The following is a 16,392-nucleotide window of genomic DNA, read 5'->3' as shown; positions in this document are numbered from 1 at the left end:
AACTCAAAACCTGAATATCTACCCTGTCTCACAAGCTCAACTGCTCCCTACGTATCCTCCTGGGCAGACAGCAAGCATACAGTAGCTGTACTGACAATCTGGAATCATTAAGAAAAGGCTAAAATATGTTCGGTTTGTGGTGTTTAAGCCGGAAGAAGACTATAACTGGTGAAAAGATTTTCACCAAACAGCACGTTTCAAGTTCTGGGGCTGTATCTGAATTATCTGGAAACTCACTCACGTAGTACCTCCTATTTTCTGATGATGCTTAATAATTCAACTCCCATTTGTTAAGCTTTAATGCAGTGCCTGGCAGGACACTGTGGCAGCTGGAAGGGCAGACTCTGGAGCCAGACCATCCCGGCAGTCACTTAGCTCTCTGTGCCTTGGTTTTCTTGCCCGTAAAATGGGCACGGTAATCATACCTACTTCAAAGGGCTGTTGGGAGATTTAGATGAGTCAATGTATGTGAAGTTCTTAGAAGAGTGCCTCATATACAGTGAGCACCATGTGTGTGTCGGCTGTTATTAGCATGATTAACCAAGAACTACCTAAGGCAATAGGATCTAATCATAACAGATCTATTCCCGCCCTTGTGGAGTTTATGGTCTAATCAGGGACTGCATTAGTCAAATAATCACACAACAGAATGACAAATTACAGCAAGTGCTATGAAAAGGGCATACAGGGAACCACGAGAGCCTAACAGGAGAAGCTGCTTTGGTCTTGTGACGGGGGTGCACAAGATCACAGTGTCGAAGGATGTCCTGAAGGAGTGATATCTGAATCAAGATCTATAGGAAGGGCGGGGAAGGAAGGGAAGAATTGCCTGGGCAGAAGGAACAGCCTGTGCAAAGGCCCTGAGACTAAAGGTAAGTTACTGTGTGTGAAGACCTGTGGGTCTGTGCAGCTGGAGAGGGCAGAGCAGGGAACGGGCCGAGGTGGGGCTGGGGAAGCAGACAGGAGCCCGAGCGTGCACTCATGCAGAGTGGGCCACAAAATCAGAACCTTCTTCACACGCTCGTCTGTCACCCTTGCAGCTGATGGAAAGAAGAGGAAGGTGTGCTATTCTGATTGGTGTGAAGCAAATCTGGAAGGAGAAAACCCTCCCCGCTAAGGTGCAGTATTTGATATGCCACACAGTCTGTGCTCACACCCCAGGCGAGTCTCCTCTGGTGTTTTGACTTCTACTGATGTTAGACTAATGTTTCTTAGCTGCGTTGACAGCTGAGTATGAGCACAGCGCACCCAAACCGCATGGGCGGGTTTAATAACTAAGACTGTTGTGACGAAACACGGCTACAGAACAAACCCCGGTACAAGGTCTCTTGCTTGCTGAGACCCCCTCATCGGAGGGACCTCTCTGCAGCCACCGCACATGGGATCAGAAGCTCCCTCTGAAGCCCCAGGAGTAAGACAGGCCCCCTGCTCTCTTTTGCATCTTCCGGGGGGCTCCATCCCTCCCCCAGGCCTCTTGATCAGTGCCAGGGCCATTTTTGCTCCTGCAGGCAGATTCCAGGGGGTTCTATCATAAAATGAGGGAAGTCGCCGGATCACAGTCACACATTACTCAAGAAGGCTGGCAAGGATATGAAGTATGTATCAATCTCTTCCAGGCACTCCCGGCTTCACAACTCTTCCTGTCAGCTGACTCTTCTATGTCCATTTTACTTGCTAGTTCACCCGTTCCAACCCCACCCCCAGACTGGGCTCTTTTTTTTTTTTTTTTTTTAATTTTTTTTTTTTTAACGTTTATTTATTTTTGAGACAGAGAGAGACAGAGCATGAACGGGGGAGGGTCAGAGAGAGAGGGAGACACAGAATCCGAAGCAGGCTCCAGGCTCTGAGCTGGCAGCACAGAGCCCGACGCGGGGCTTGAATTCACGGACCGCGAGATCTTGACCTGAGCCGAAGTCGGCCGCTTAACTGACTGAGCCACCCAGGCACCCCCAGGCTGGGCTCTTTTATCCTCCAGATACATAGAAAGAGGGGTCCTGTCATGCATAAGGCACTGGAGCCCCAAGGCCTGCGAAGCTTCTGCCTCCCAGGAGTGTACCATCCATCGGAGAAGCAGTACCTTACAAGGGAAAAGACGGGAACCCCACAACCGTATCTCCTGGCAGTACCTGGCAGTGCCCTCAGGCCCTGCCCAGAGCAGCTCCCTCAGATTCCAAGCCCACGCTTCCCTGCTCAGGCCTTCGCACTCTGCAGCCTAAGCCTGCGTTCCTGTAACTCCAAAGCCCGCTCATCATCCTCTTAAAACTCCAAGTTAAAAAAACTTGACATGCTCAACATTCGCTTTTGGGTGAGGAAAGCTGAAAGGAAATGAGATGGGGCACGGGGGCACGTGTCGTGGTTTGGGCTCCGGGCATCAGTTTCCGATTCTACAAAGTAAGAAGACCAGGTTGAAGCTGCCATTTGTCTCAGAAATGGGACAAGTCCATGCTTTACCAGGCCCTCGTCCATCCTCAGGCTTTACTGAAGATTCTTCTAGCTCCAACCAATCAAAACTCGCCCAAAACCCATGAAAGAATTTGAGAGAGTTTAAAAGTCTTGATGTCTTTCAACATCCCGCTGTCTCCACTTATCTCGAAACATTTCAACATTGGAAATTAGTAATAATCTGATTCACTTAAGCTTCAGGGTGGGGAAAAGAAATACCGTAGAAATCAACTAATGTTATATGGGAGGAAGTGGGTGACTCCCAAGCACACATTCTTGCTCTAGATGCTAAAAGCAACCACCTCCTAAACTGAAAGGGAGATCTCGGTCTTCTCCAAACCACAAATCAGATAAGTGATTGAACTTTACCCAGGCACCGAAAGCCCTAAAGATTTCCAAGTACTGAACCGTCAGATCAAGATGATTTAGGATTGCTTTTCGAAGCAACTGTGGTTTGGTTCCCAGTCAGCTGAGTGCCAGAACTACAGATAAACTTGTACTTAATCTCTACGCATAAAGGAAACCGTTTTCTGCTCTGCAAAAACAGAACACAGCAAGTGGAAAGTGAACCCTAACACAACTAAAGGATGAGGTCACTGGATTTGTTCAAAGAAAGGTGGTGCCTTTGAGGTCACAGATTCCCCAAGCTGGCTTTACATCTTTCTTGCAGTATCTGAATTTATCTGGAGAGCTTATAGATACTTCTACAATGGGGAAAAAAAAAAAAAAGACTTAATTTTGTTTGTAAAAAACTATATATATATATATACATATGTATATATACACACACATAGACATACATACAAGCACATGTACATTTGGGAACAGAACCATCACAAAAATCAAAGACTTGCTGGCTCTGTTGTCTGAGTTGTGGGGGTTTCTGAGATTTCCTTGATAGAATTTTCAACTTTCTCCTATGTTGTCATTAAAAATTGGCAAGTTACACTCAGTACCTCGTAGTTGCTCAGGAGTTTCCAATGTACAGGAGCCATCAATACCAGTCCTTCAGATGATTAGATGTGAAACAAACTAGAATCTAAACCTGCATATTAACCCCAACACTGTGAGATGTGATGCCACTCAGAGTACAGGAAGGGCTCCTGTCTGGGAGAGGACAGTGGTTAGGGAGGGACCCACAGGGCAGGGGAGTGTAACCTGATGAAACCACAGCCCACTGCTGGGGCAACTCCCAGGCCCTCATCTCCCTTGCTCTGCTCTGTTTTCTTTCCTTCTGTAGAATTGTATCACTTTCCCACAAATATATTTATGGATTTATCACGCTATTGTGTCTTGACTCTCTCCACCAAGTAGAAGTTTCACGAGGGCACAGGTCTTTGTTTTCTTCATTAATGTGCCCCAAGCACCTCAAACAGTGCCTGGCAAATAATATATACTCAACAAAACTGGTGGATGAATGAATGAACACATGGAATCCACTACATTCGGGAGCTAGGAAAGTTGGAAGGCTCAAACAAAGTAGCCCTCTCGTCTCTGACCACCTAGGTAGGAGTGAATGTGAAGCTGTATGGTGGGGGCACTAGTCACTTTAACCTGAATTGTGTTCCTAATTTGGGAAGACATTCAGGAATAGGCCAGCTTAGAGTTTCTAGTTTCATGCCTTGTTTTTTGTTTTTTTTTTCCTAAATGTTTATTTTGAGAAAGAGAGAGAGAGAGAGAGCATGCGTGCGAGCGTGCGAGTGGGGGAGGGGCAGAGAGAGAGGGAGACAGAGAATTCCAAACAAGCTCCATGCTGTCTGACACGGGGCTCAATCTCACAAACCATGAGATCAAGACCTGAGCCAGTATCAAGAGTCAGACGCTTAACCAACTGAGTCACCCAGGCCCCCCCATGCCTTGTTCTATGGATGAGGAAACAGAGAGGAACTAACTCATTTGTCCCAAGTCTTCTAGCCGGCTAGCACCAACCCCTCCCTCAACTCCCAACTCCCATTCACTGAAAAAATACATGTGTATCATATGGGTCAAAACACACATGAAAATATAAAACTATGCCTATAAGCTACACTTCAAAACAGCTAAAATGACAAAGTACACCTACCTATCTACTTGAGGAGAACAGAATGGGGATTTCCTTTCGGCATGAAGTTCAGTCTGGAAAACACAGCCCCTGTCCCGGGGTTCACCCAACTCTGTTAGGTCAGATGCCCAGCCCCATGCAGAAGCTGTCATCAAAGACTGACTTCCCAATCCTACTGACGTTTGTCACCATTGTTCCAGCAGCATTTTAGATCTGGTCCAGCTCGGTCAATGTGACACTTAGAAGAGAGTCCCCCTTGCTTCTAAACCACCTGTTCAGATTGCTGGGGTCACAACGGATGCGAGACCAGTCCCTAAAAGGACACGTTGGCCAGCTCCCTGCGTTCTACAGTCAGGCCCTCTACCCGTGCACCTGCTGTAAAATCCCCGAGGGCTGTGAGGCTGACGAAAAAGCAATTTCAGTAGCTAGTACTCAGAAAAAAAAAAAAGCCCTTTGGAATTACCTGTTCTTTAAAAGTTGGGAAATACAATGTATTAGAAAAAACAATGCTAAATTCTCCATTACCAGGTCTGCCACTAACTGGCAGAACGTATCAGTTCCAACTTCTCTACAAAATGAGCCAAACCTGTCTCCGGTCTGGTCCGGTGCTGTGATATTCCAGGGCACAGGGAAACACACTTGCTCTGTCCAGGATTCAGACACGGGAATTACTTGACAGCCTCAACCTGGCTGCGTAGTAGAGTCCTCTGGGGCTTCTGATGTCATCAATAGTGTTTCTACAGAGGGAGAGGGGTTTCTGGAATCCTTGCGCGGGTGGCCATGAACCAGTGTGTGGTGTCCTCTCGATGGGCTCCTCGTGTCAGTAACGAGATTAATTTTTCCATTGTCAGACCCCGTGAGATAAATGGTTGGTAATCATTCAAGTCAGTTTCATTTTTCACTCAGCATGATGTTTCATTGGTGAAAATTTTTTTTTTAATGTTTATTTTTGAAGGAGAGAGACATACAGCACGAGTGGGGGAACAGCAGAGAGCGAGGGAGACGGAATCCGAAGCAGGCTCCAGGCTCCGAGCCGTCAGCACATAGCCTGATGCGGGGCCTGAACTCACGAACTGTGACATCATGACCTGAGCTGAAGTCGGACACTTAACTGACTGAGCCACCCAGGCGCCCCTGATGTTTCATTGTTAAAAAACGAACCTTGATCTAGGGCTGTCTTCTTATGTATAAAACATATTTAAAAAATTAAAGTTATATGTATACAATTATTATATTTTATTTAAAAGAAAGGATGCTGGGCTCCCTTCCTAGAGATTCTGATTTCAGTCACCTTGGGTGGCACCTCAGGGTTTTTAATGAGCTCCCCAGGTGACCCTAGATGACTAATTCGGCCAGGGCTGAGAGGCATTGCCTCAACTTCACACATTCCTGGTTGCAGATGTGGCCTCCTAGACAGGTGTTTCTCTCACTCTTAGACGCTCCTCAGGAGTCATGGGTCGTTTAATTTAAAAGAGATCTGACTCAGTTTGGTCAACAAACACCTGTGACCCAACTGTAGGTCAATGACAATATCAGGATCTAAGGATTCTGACAGCACTGTTTGTTCAGAAAATGTATGAAAAAATTCAGTTTCCATGACAAACACTTCTGCAACCCAGACGAACAGTTATTCCCTCATCTGAAATAGAGGGGGGAAAATAATCCACTGGAGAATGGGGTGGTTTTGAATTATAATTAGAAATTAGTCTACTAACTAGGGAAATCATGTTTTATACATAAAAGGACAGCCCTAGATCAAGGTTCGTTTTTTAACAATGAAACATCATGCTGAGTGAAAAATGAAACTGACTTGAATGATTACCAACCATTTATCTCACGGGGTCTGACAATGGAAAAATTAATCTCGTTACTGACATGAGGAGCCCATCGAGAGGACACCACACACTGTGGTTCATGGCCACCCGTGCAAGGATTCCAGAAACCCCTCTACCTCTGTAGAAACACTATTGATGAGATCCCATTAAAGGACACAGGAACATCTTCCTCCCGCTCCTTCCCCCTATGAAACCCACAACCCACATGCCTGATGATAAAACAGCCCCTTGTTTTTACTGGTCTTAAAAAACTTCAAAAAGGAATACTCAATCATTATTTGCTGAGTGCTCCCTACAGTGGGTATGGCCAACTCACCGTGCTAAATGCCACAGAGGATGCAGATAAGCAAGACAGGGTCCCTGCCTTCTATGTCAAGAGAAGTGATACCCCTCTCTCCCTGGAGCACCTTCCTGGTGCCCTCCTTTCTCCCTCATTACTCTCCTGAAATCCACCTAAACTAACCTTCGTCCCTCCACTGTGGTCCAAGGGCCAAGGCCACTCTCTCTCCTGTCACCACAGACCCACTTCCTGGTGCCAGAACTGGCTGGGAGGCAGGGGCCTCTGCAAGGGCAAACCAGGCCAAGACTGATGATTAGAAGGTTTGATCTTTTCAGGATTCTGTACCAAAGACTGACTGCACCAAGGAAGAGCAACTCTGGTTTAAAGGCTTCTAAGATATGAACTTTCAGTTTTGCTATTTCAGAAACATTTCTGGGTAAGATCTTACTGAAACACATGCACCTGCTTGGATATTATTAGATCTGAGTATAGAAACAAGCTTCAACTATGAAATAGGCTTAGGGCCCCTGAATCTCCTCTATCCATGATCATTGGACTCGGCTCCAGAGTTAAAAATGGTCCTTCTTGCTGATGGAGAGTCTCAGGCGAAGGCAGTGTTTCCCCCTCAAAGCTGCATCTTTCGAGTACTGGAACAAAGGGTATGAGGCCACAATCCTAAGGGGATGAACAAAAGCATTATCTGAGCATGTTCCTGAAGCTTACTAGAAAGTCTGCTTTCTTCTCTTCCCAGTCCTTCTCCACACCCAATCTCTCATTGCAGCAAGGTCACTGAAGCATGACCTTGAACAGGTCACTAGCCCTCTCTGGCCTCAGCTTCCTCATCTGTCTGCTCTGGGGAAAAGGGCAGAGAGCATTTGTTCAATTTGGGAGGGGAGGGAATGGCATATGCCCCAAATGTACTCCCACTGTTACTGATGGATATGCATTCTATTCCTAATGTGAGGTGGGGAAAATACTGAGGCTCACTGGACTAGATCCACAAGACTCCTTCTAGCAGTCTAAGATACCCTGACTCTAACCTTGGGAGGCTATCCATCTATGCACATATGCTCCCAATGCTCACAGTATTTGTGGATTTTTTTTTTGGAAATCCCCTTCAAAGAATATACTGCTGAATCCCCTAAGTGATAGCAAGTGTTTAGTTTTTAAAAACCAAAAATCAGATCCAGGTGTCCTCAATAAATTATACATCAGTCTGAGTAACAGTCTTGATCAAAATTTCAGTGTGAACCATGTAGAAGTTACAGTCGAGCAAAAACTGGAAGGAAACTGGGAAAGGTTTTACATTGGGTAAGGATCACCGGCTTAAAAGTAAATATTTGCTTTTTTAGGATTCCTTTGTTTTAAAGTTGAATTATTAAACTGGTTAAATGAATTCCTAAGTGAAATACTGAAAAGTAAAACTAAAAACAAAAATTTTTTAAACTGATCCGTATGACATGACCCCTGACCCCTAAAGAGGTGATTATTTGGAAAGACATGACGTTTCTTTGGATGAATCAGTTTAGGTATGTTTATAGGAAAAACAAAACAAAGCACCACCAAACATGTTACTCCACTGTCAAGTGCTACCTGAGTCTTCCCAGGAAAAACAGCTGTGTGGACAAGCTATATGTTTTAAGAACTGCAGCCTCCAAAAGGGACAATCAATGCACCAACTCTGGATTTATATATAAACAGTCTTGAGGCAAAATTTTAAATGGCCTCTGGGGCACCTGGGTGGTGCAGTCAGTTAAGGGTCTCTTGATTTCGGCTCAGGTCATGATCTCACAGTTCGTGGGTTCAAGCCCCACATCAGGCTCCGCGCTGACAGTGCAGAGCCTGCTTGGGATTTTCTCTTTCCCCCTCCCCTAGAAAATAAATATATAAACTTAAAAAAAAAATTTAATGGCCTCACAACAAACTACAGAAAGAATCTTGTCTGCAGGAGATGGGCTACCCTCAAAACCAAACTCACAGAATCATCCCGAGGTATTTCAGGGTGCTCATGGGAGCCATATCTGCTAGAAAGCTGATCTGAAACCATGGCAGACCAAAGGACTCTGCAAACAAGTTACTTAACAAATCAGGATAAAATATTTCTCAGCAGCTTTTAGGTATATAAGTTGTCATCGCGAGACCACCATGGTTATTTACATCTACAAAATAGAAGAAAAGAAAACAACATCTAAACATTCCACTTTCACTTGACCTAAAATCCACACTGCTAAAAGAAAATGGGTTACTTTAAAATGGTTATTATAAAACCAATTTAAAGGTTAGTTTTGTGTTTTTTAAAACATCCAATACTGCTTGGGGGCTGGGGGAGAGGGCAAGAGTAAATAAGGTTAGCAAATTCTGGTACTGGGAAATTACCCCAAGGAAATAATCTGGCAGTTGAGATATGCTTAAACAAGAAGGTTTATCACATTGCTTATAATGCAAATTAAAAACAGCCTCAGTATCTAAGTGGCTGAATGGTCAAATTATGGTATATGCATCCAGAGAAGTATGCAGCAGTGAGAATGTTATAGAATTAAATTTATTGACACAGAAAGATCTAGGATACGCTCCAGTTTGGGGAAGAAAAATATTATCTATACAAATATGTGCACAGAAAAAAATGTCTGGAAGGATATATATCAAGATATTAGATCAGCCATTAGGGAAATGCAAATCAAAACCATAATGAGTTAGCTTTTCACACCCAGTAGGCTGACTACAATCAAAAAGAGAATATCAAATGTTGATGAGGATGTGGAGAAATGAGAACCCTTCTACATTGCAGGTGGGAATGTCAATTAGTGCAGGTGCTTTGGAAAACTGTCTGCCAGTTACTTAAAAGGTTAAACACAGAGTTGCCATATGACCCAGAAGTCTCACTCCTAGGTATATATATCCAAGAAAAATGAAAAAATATGGCCATTCAAAAGTTTGTACACAAATGTTCATAGCAGCATTATTCCTAATAGCCAAAAAGGGCAAACAACCAACCAAATGCCTATCATCTTAAAAATGGATAAACAGGGGCGCCCGGGTGGCTCAGTTGGCTAAGTGTCCAACTTCAGTTCGGTCATGCTCTCACAGCTTATGGGTTCAAGTCCCACATCGGGCTGTGCTGACAGCTCAGCGCCTGGAGCCTGCTTCAGATTCTGTGTCTCCTTCTCTCTCTCTGTCCCTCCCCCCCACCCTCTGTCTCTCAAAACATGAATAAACGTTTAAAAAAAATGGATAAACAAAATGTGGTATATCCATTATAATGGAATATTATTCAGCAATAAAAAAGAACAAAACAGCAATACAACATGGATGAAAACACTATGCTAAGTGAAAGAAGTTAGTTACAAAAGACCACATGCATTAAGATTCTATTCACCTGAAATGTCCAGGGCAAATCTATGTAGATAAGAAAGTAGATTCATGGTTGCCAGGGGCTGGGAGGTGAGTGGGAAATGGAGAGTCATGGCGAATGTGTGGAGTTTCTTTGGGGGATGATAAAAATATTATAAAATTGATTGGGGTAATGGTTGCCCAGTTCTGTGAATATACTAAAAACCATTGAATTACATCTTTAAATGTGTGAACTGTAGGATATATGAATTATAGGTCAATCAAGCGCTTAAAAATGTTACTAGAGGTAATGTTTGGGTAGTAGGATTACAGGTTTGTTGTTTGGTTTATTTTTTTAATTTAGACTTATCCATGCTTTCTAACATTTCTATAATAAATATGATTACTTTGAGGGATTTTTGAAAATCTTCCCATGTTATCATATAGAAAGCATCAAACATACAAAAGATTTAAAGAAAGGGAAATACGCCTCTCCTTATAATAATGGGAAAACTGGAAACAATTTATATGACCCCAGTAGGGTGGTCACTATGCAAGGCATGGTTTACTACCATATCGATTTTGGTCAGTTATGACCCTTGTCCCCAACCTCAGACTGGGCACAGAAGGCTCAAATGCTTTTGGCATGGATGGCTGTTTACTAAGGTGCTGGTAAAAGTGACAAATTCAATGACATACTCAGAAAATGTCCTAATCGTTTTGTGGGGGGGGGGAGGAGGAACAGAACATAAATATAGAACACATATTTTTATACTGTGGTATTTGCTGTGTGTTCGGACATGAACAAAGATCACATGATGATCAGAAGTGATGTAGAGGGTGCCTGGCTGGCTCAGTCAGTACAGCATGGGACTCTTGATCTCAGGGTTGTGAGTTCAAACCCCACATTGGGGGTAGAGCTTACTTAATTTTAATTAAAAAAAAAAAAAAAAAAAAAAAGAACATGGGGTGCCTGGCTGGCTCAGTCAGTTGAGCCTCTCACTCTTGATTTCGGCTCAAGTAGTGACCTCATGATTCGTGAAATGGAGCCCCAAGTTGGGCTCCGCGCTGACAGGTAGACCCTGCTTAGAATTTTCTCTCCCTCTCTGTCCCTCCCCTGCTTGTGCGTGCACGCACTCTCTCTCAAAATAAATAAACTTAAAAAACTTTTGAAAAAATGCAAACAGGGAGCTTATGATTACATTTAAAAGTTCTACTTTCCCCAGTCCATCTCTTGTCTGCTGCACTCACTTAAACATCACGAAGAATGTGTTGCTCTGAGGCAGGAAAGTCTGCCACCAAACATGGGATATAGGTGAAGATAAAGATAGAAAAAAAAAAAAAAAAAATCCCCAACCCCTGGGAAATACAGCCAACCAGCATGTTTATTATTCACAAACTATGATTCACTGTCCCTGTTTTTAAAGCCAGCACCACACTCTAATCATATTGCTAGGTTACAGGCCCCGAGTTATTTGTGCATAATAAAAACTGAATCCATTAAAATGATACATTGCATCTTTCCCACCTATATCATCTCTTTAGGAGCACATGTGATCATTCTAACACATGGACAATACTGAGCCTAAAGATTACTTTGGATCCCCAAACCAGAGGTTTCCAGTGAAAAATGACATCATTATCCCAAGATTCCTCAACCTGAAAAATGGGAGTCAAAATCCGAAGTGGGCAAATAACTCTCTCTCCCAGGGCCATGAAGGTGGCACTATTCTGTCCAGACAAGAAACCTTTGCGTACTTCACCGGTTTTACATTCAGGAATATGGTCTACTGTTGAACTCTCTCAAGAGGAACTCTCATACATTTTCTCTTGCGCCCTGAGAAGCTATATTACGGTGGAAAGCCCAATGGCCAGGCAAGTTAATGACGTAAAATACACACACGTGCACAACTACAGTCCAATTTCATGATCGGCAGTCCTGATAGGAGCTTAATGAAACATTCACCTCATGGCCTCAGTATAAATACTTGATATCTCCTAGTGGGATAATTTGTGCAAGTGATAACTATCTGAGTAAATGATAAGCAAGTACATTTCTAGTTAAGACTCCGATGATATTCTTAGCGTGTTTCTGTACATACGTGGCCCTTAGTTCTCGGTGACATTGTTTGTTCTCCTCTAAAGCCAATACACTGGCTGAACAAAAGAAATTGTATATATTCTAGCTGAAGAAAGCATGTTCCCTCCCATGCTGCGGATCTCTTTGGTACCTGACAGAAGTGGCAACACCATTAAATGAGGACTAGAAGACAGCAATAATGTGACACAAACCAACATTAGGCACAAGATCCAGGTCTAAGAAGGAGGGAAAACACTCACTAAATATGCACAATTTGGATGAACAAAAGACAGCCTAAAGTTAACAACACCGATGTCACTGCATTTTGGATATGGTAGCCTAGAGTCTCAGCCTATGAGTCAATGTCTGGCTCAATCAGTCACACTCTCTTGAAAAATAAAAAAAATCACAGTATTGCCTCCAATGCCCTAGTTACTTCATCAATCAAAGCAAAGAGCACTGTGGTGCCTGGCTGGCTCAGTCAGAAGAGCATGCGACTCTTGATCTCAGGGTGATGAGTTGGAGCCCCATGTTGGGTATAGAGATTCCTAAGAAATAAATAAACTAAAACCTTTAAAAAAGAGACATAGCATCGAAAAATATTCCTCCTAGAGGTACACTATAGCAGTAACAAAAATAATGACAGTGAAAAGCATCTGGTGGGGGGAGAGTTTACATTTATTACCTATGATATGCAAGGCGCCTTCACATGTGCTGGCTGTCCCCATTTCGCATATCAGGAAACAGACTCTCTAAAAAGTAAAATAACTCGCCTGAGGGCACAGCTAACAAGTGACCAGTTTGAACTCAGGTTTGTCCAATTTTACAACCAGTGGGTTCTGCAGGACCTGGTTTAACTGCAAACTCAGCAATGAGTTCCGTTTGGAATTTAAAATAATAATTCTCACTCTGTTTGGGGATCAAAATTTTTACTGGTAGATAATTCTGGGAGTGAAATTCTGACGTTTTACTTACAAAGCAGTTATACTAAAATGTAACTTTTTAATAAGGGTCTGGGATATTTTACCATGAACTTTGAGAAGGGTGGATTTCTAAATACAATTTGGAAATATTTACACAAACTGAAACTATAGTCCCAACTAAAGCGGAATAGTTATTTTTGGCTCTAAGTTACTCAATAACTAAAATACTAGAATCCATCAAAGAACAGCCAATGGAAATATGTAGCAAAACCCAAAGCCCATGTATACCTAGGCTGTGATAGGAAATGATCGATTTCCATATCATTTGTTTGGTCATTCTGTTTATACTCTTATTTATGAACAGGTACCAAACAACAGTCAACCAATTCAAGGCCAAGTGTTCAAGTTCAAAACATGACCCTAGCTATGAAAGTGGATTTTTTTTTTGAATTGGAAGAAAAAGTTAACTTACATGAGTTCTATCATGATGTACAAATTTTCCTTTAAAAACAAACAAAAACACCCAAATCTGAAAAAGATGATTTTTTATATTCTACTTCATCTGTTTCCAAATTCTTGTTATTCCAAGAGCACTGACTATTATTTACCAAAAGTGTATAACCTCCGAGGAGCTCACACTGTGGCCCTTAGGTACACTCGTGTCAATCTGGACAGCTGGTACATGATATACCATATTAAAGAGTACATACTGGAAGTCATTAAACAGAACCTGGCCAGTGTACCATATCCCACATCCTGAACAATGCGTTTTTGTGTTTTGTTTTTTTTTTTAAACCACTAATTTAGGTTCTTCAAACCAGAAGAAAAAAAGCCAGGTCTGTCCACAAAATGTCCTCCCCAGCTATGGGGCCCAAATCCATAGCCTGAGTAAAGGCCTTAAACAGTTAAATAAGTGTAATCCAGGAGCTTCTCTCCAGGAAAAGATGAAAAGGCGTTTCAGACAGCTCCACCGCGCTCTCCCAGAAGGAGACGGTCTTTCATTTAAAGTTTTGAAGCGGCTTTACCGCGCGGTCCCACAAGGGATCTTTAAAAAGAGGGCAAATCCCTCGGCTTAACCTCCTTAACGCAATCTTGGTGCAGGAAACCTCCTGCCTCTGAAGACCTAGAAACGTGCGAGGCAGGTAAGCAGAATCAAGCTCACAGGTAAAAATGCTTACCCATTCCCAGTTGCATGTGCCTCCCAAAGTTTTCGCATTTTTAAAAGTTCAAACCAGGATTATAAACGCAAGACATTCCCTGCCCTTCGGTTACACGGCCCTTTTGCATCCTTGCCCCACGGCCTCCGGCAGGTAGAGGCGGCTCCCACCTGTGGGAAGGGTCGGGCAGGTGGGATGGCCTCCCAAGGGCGCGGGGCCTTCCAGAGGCCCCGAGGTGCCGCCGGGACGACACAAACTTGTACTGGAGCGCACGGGGTCCGGGAAGCGCTGCCCGTGACAGCGCGCTGACCCGCCAGGCCCCTCGGGTGGCGTGCGCCTCGGCGGGGCCGGCCGCGGCCGCCACTCCGGCCGGCCGGGAGGTGCTCGCTCCCCGCCCGGCGCCGTCTCCCACGCCCGGCCCGAACCTCCGCTGGCGCGCGCGGGGCCTCGGGCCGCCGCCGCCGCGCTCCCGACTCGGACCCCGGTCCGCCACGCGCTGTCCCCCACCCCACGCTCCCCGGTCACTCACCCCGAGGCCGGACAGCAGCAGCGCCAGCAGCAGCCGGACCGGCATGGCGAGGACTCGGGCCTGGCTCCGGGCCCGGCCGGCCGGCTCCGGGGGGGCGGTGCGGGCCGGCGGGCAGGCAGAGGACGGGGCGGGGGCGCCGCGACTACAGCGCCGCGGCGGCAGGACTTCAGCCGACGTAGAGCTGACTAGGCGGTGGCGGCACCCCCATGCCCTGCCCTATAAGCACCGGGTGCCGCCGCTTCTTCCGGTCGGGGCGGGGCCGGAGGCGGGGCCGGCCTGGGGGCGGACCCAAAACTGGGCGAGGGGGGCGGGCCCGAAGGCGGGCTCGGGGCGGGGCCTACTGGAGGGGCGGGTCCGGGGCGGGGCTGGCCTCCTGCTGGCTGGGCGTCACGCGGCCCCGGTTGCTGGGGGGAAGGATCAGGCCTGGGCGTCAGGCGTCTAGGGGCCCTGAGCGATTTAGACAGGGAGCTTTTCCGAGAGCTGAAGGAGAACAGCAATCCCGCCACGCGGGTGCACCCCCTCCCCAGACCGTCTCACCAACCCCGCCGAGAGACCCGCTTCTTAAGACTTGACCAGAGGAAAGGTCAGGAGATGGGCGGTGCCGGGTGTTCCGAGCCCCCGCTTCGTCTTTTCGTCGTGATGGAATCTTTTTTTTTTTTTTTTTTTTAATTTTTGTAAGTGTTTACTGATTTTTTTTTTTTAATTTTTTTTTCAACGTTTTTTATTTATTTTTGGGACAGAGAGAGACAGAGCACGAACGGGGGAGGGGCAGAGACAGAGGGAGACACAGAATCGGAAACAGGTTCCAGGCTCCGAGCCATCAGCCCAGAGCCGGACGCGGGGCTCGAACTCACGGACTGCGATCGTGACCTGAGCTGAAGTCTGACGCGTAACCGACTGCGCCACCCAGGCGCCCCCAGTCGTCGTGATGGAATCTTGAGCAACCTCCAGAGCCAGGGTCAGCAGCTGGCAGGGATTCCAGCAAACACAACACTTCTGCCATGCGCATACAAGCTCTGGGGTCCTCCAGCTGTGCCTCAGCTAGTCCGAAGGCCCCTTTCTTCCCTTTCAACAATTTCCTTCAAGTCACGTCCCACAGCCATCAATTCCTTTTGGAATAAACCACAGCCAAGTCATTCGCCAAAAATTATAAGCAAAGAAGGAAACCATGTCAGCAGCCTGTGTCTTGTGTTTATGTGACATTTAGTAGATGTGACCTGGTGAAGCTAGAGGTGACATGTGTCATAACCCATTGGAGGGACTGGGTGTGTTGAAGGCTCATACAAGATCTATTTGAGGATTATGGACTATTAACCTGAATTTGGTCACTGGGTCCATGCTGCTCTCCTCTTGGGTGGAAGTGGACAGAGAGGGCATATTGTTTGTTACAATATAAACTAAGATTCACAGCACATTTACATATCTTTGGAAGAAAAGACAAGGGGATAGCAACTTCTCTGATTTTTCCTAACTTGCTCATAGGACAGCCTAAGATTTTTTTGGAGTTTGGGAGACTGGAGTAAGCAATGCTAGAGAAAACCGCAAAGAAGTAGCAGAGGACTGACCAAATGTCTGGTCTGTGTGCACTGTGGATCAGTCCTATCTAAGTATAAGGCAGAAATGTTCAGAGCAAGCCCAAATCCCAGCAACAGAGTTCCCTATTCCCAGCCCCCAATGCCTGGATGGAAGTCAAGGGACTAATCTCTACCAATGCTGGAGAATCCAACACCAGTTTAAGAGTGGGGCAAATCTTGGCAACTGTGAAAGTTGTAGAC

At 45.3% G+C, this 16,392-nt stretch overlaps 1 protein-coding gene across 1 annotated transcript in view; it reads right to left on the bottom strand.

Moving 5' to 3' along the window:
- The window catches only part of ERN1 (endoplasmic reticulum to nucleus signaling 1), a 78,715-nt gene extending 63,864 nt beyond the window's left edge, over positions 1 to 14,851 (bottom strand). Inside the window, exon 1 of the mRNA XM_053893368.1 lies at positions 14,618 to 14,851. Coding sequence (XP_053749343.1) covers positions 14,618 to 14,662 — 45 coding nt within the window. The 5' untranslated portion in view covers positions 14,663 to 14,851. The remainder of the gene's footprint in view (positions 1 to 14,617) is intronic.
- Positions 14,852 to 16,392: the final 1,541 nt, after the last annotated feature.

The sequence above is a fragment of the Panthera pardus genome, unplaced genomic scaffold (assembly GCF_024362965.1).
Source record: "Panthera pardus isolate Hobbes unplaced genomic scaffold, ASM2436296v1 HiC_scaffold_3, whole genome shotgun sequence".
NCBI classification, from domain to species: domain Eukaryota; kingdom Metazoa; phylum Chordata; class Mammalia; order Carnivora; family Felidae; genus Panthera; species Panthera pardus.
This window is presented reverse-complemented; position numbering and strand designations above follow the sequence as displayed.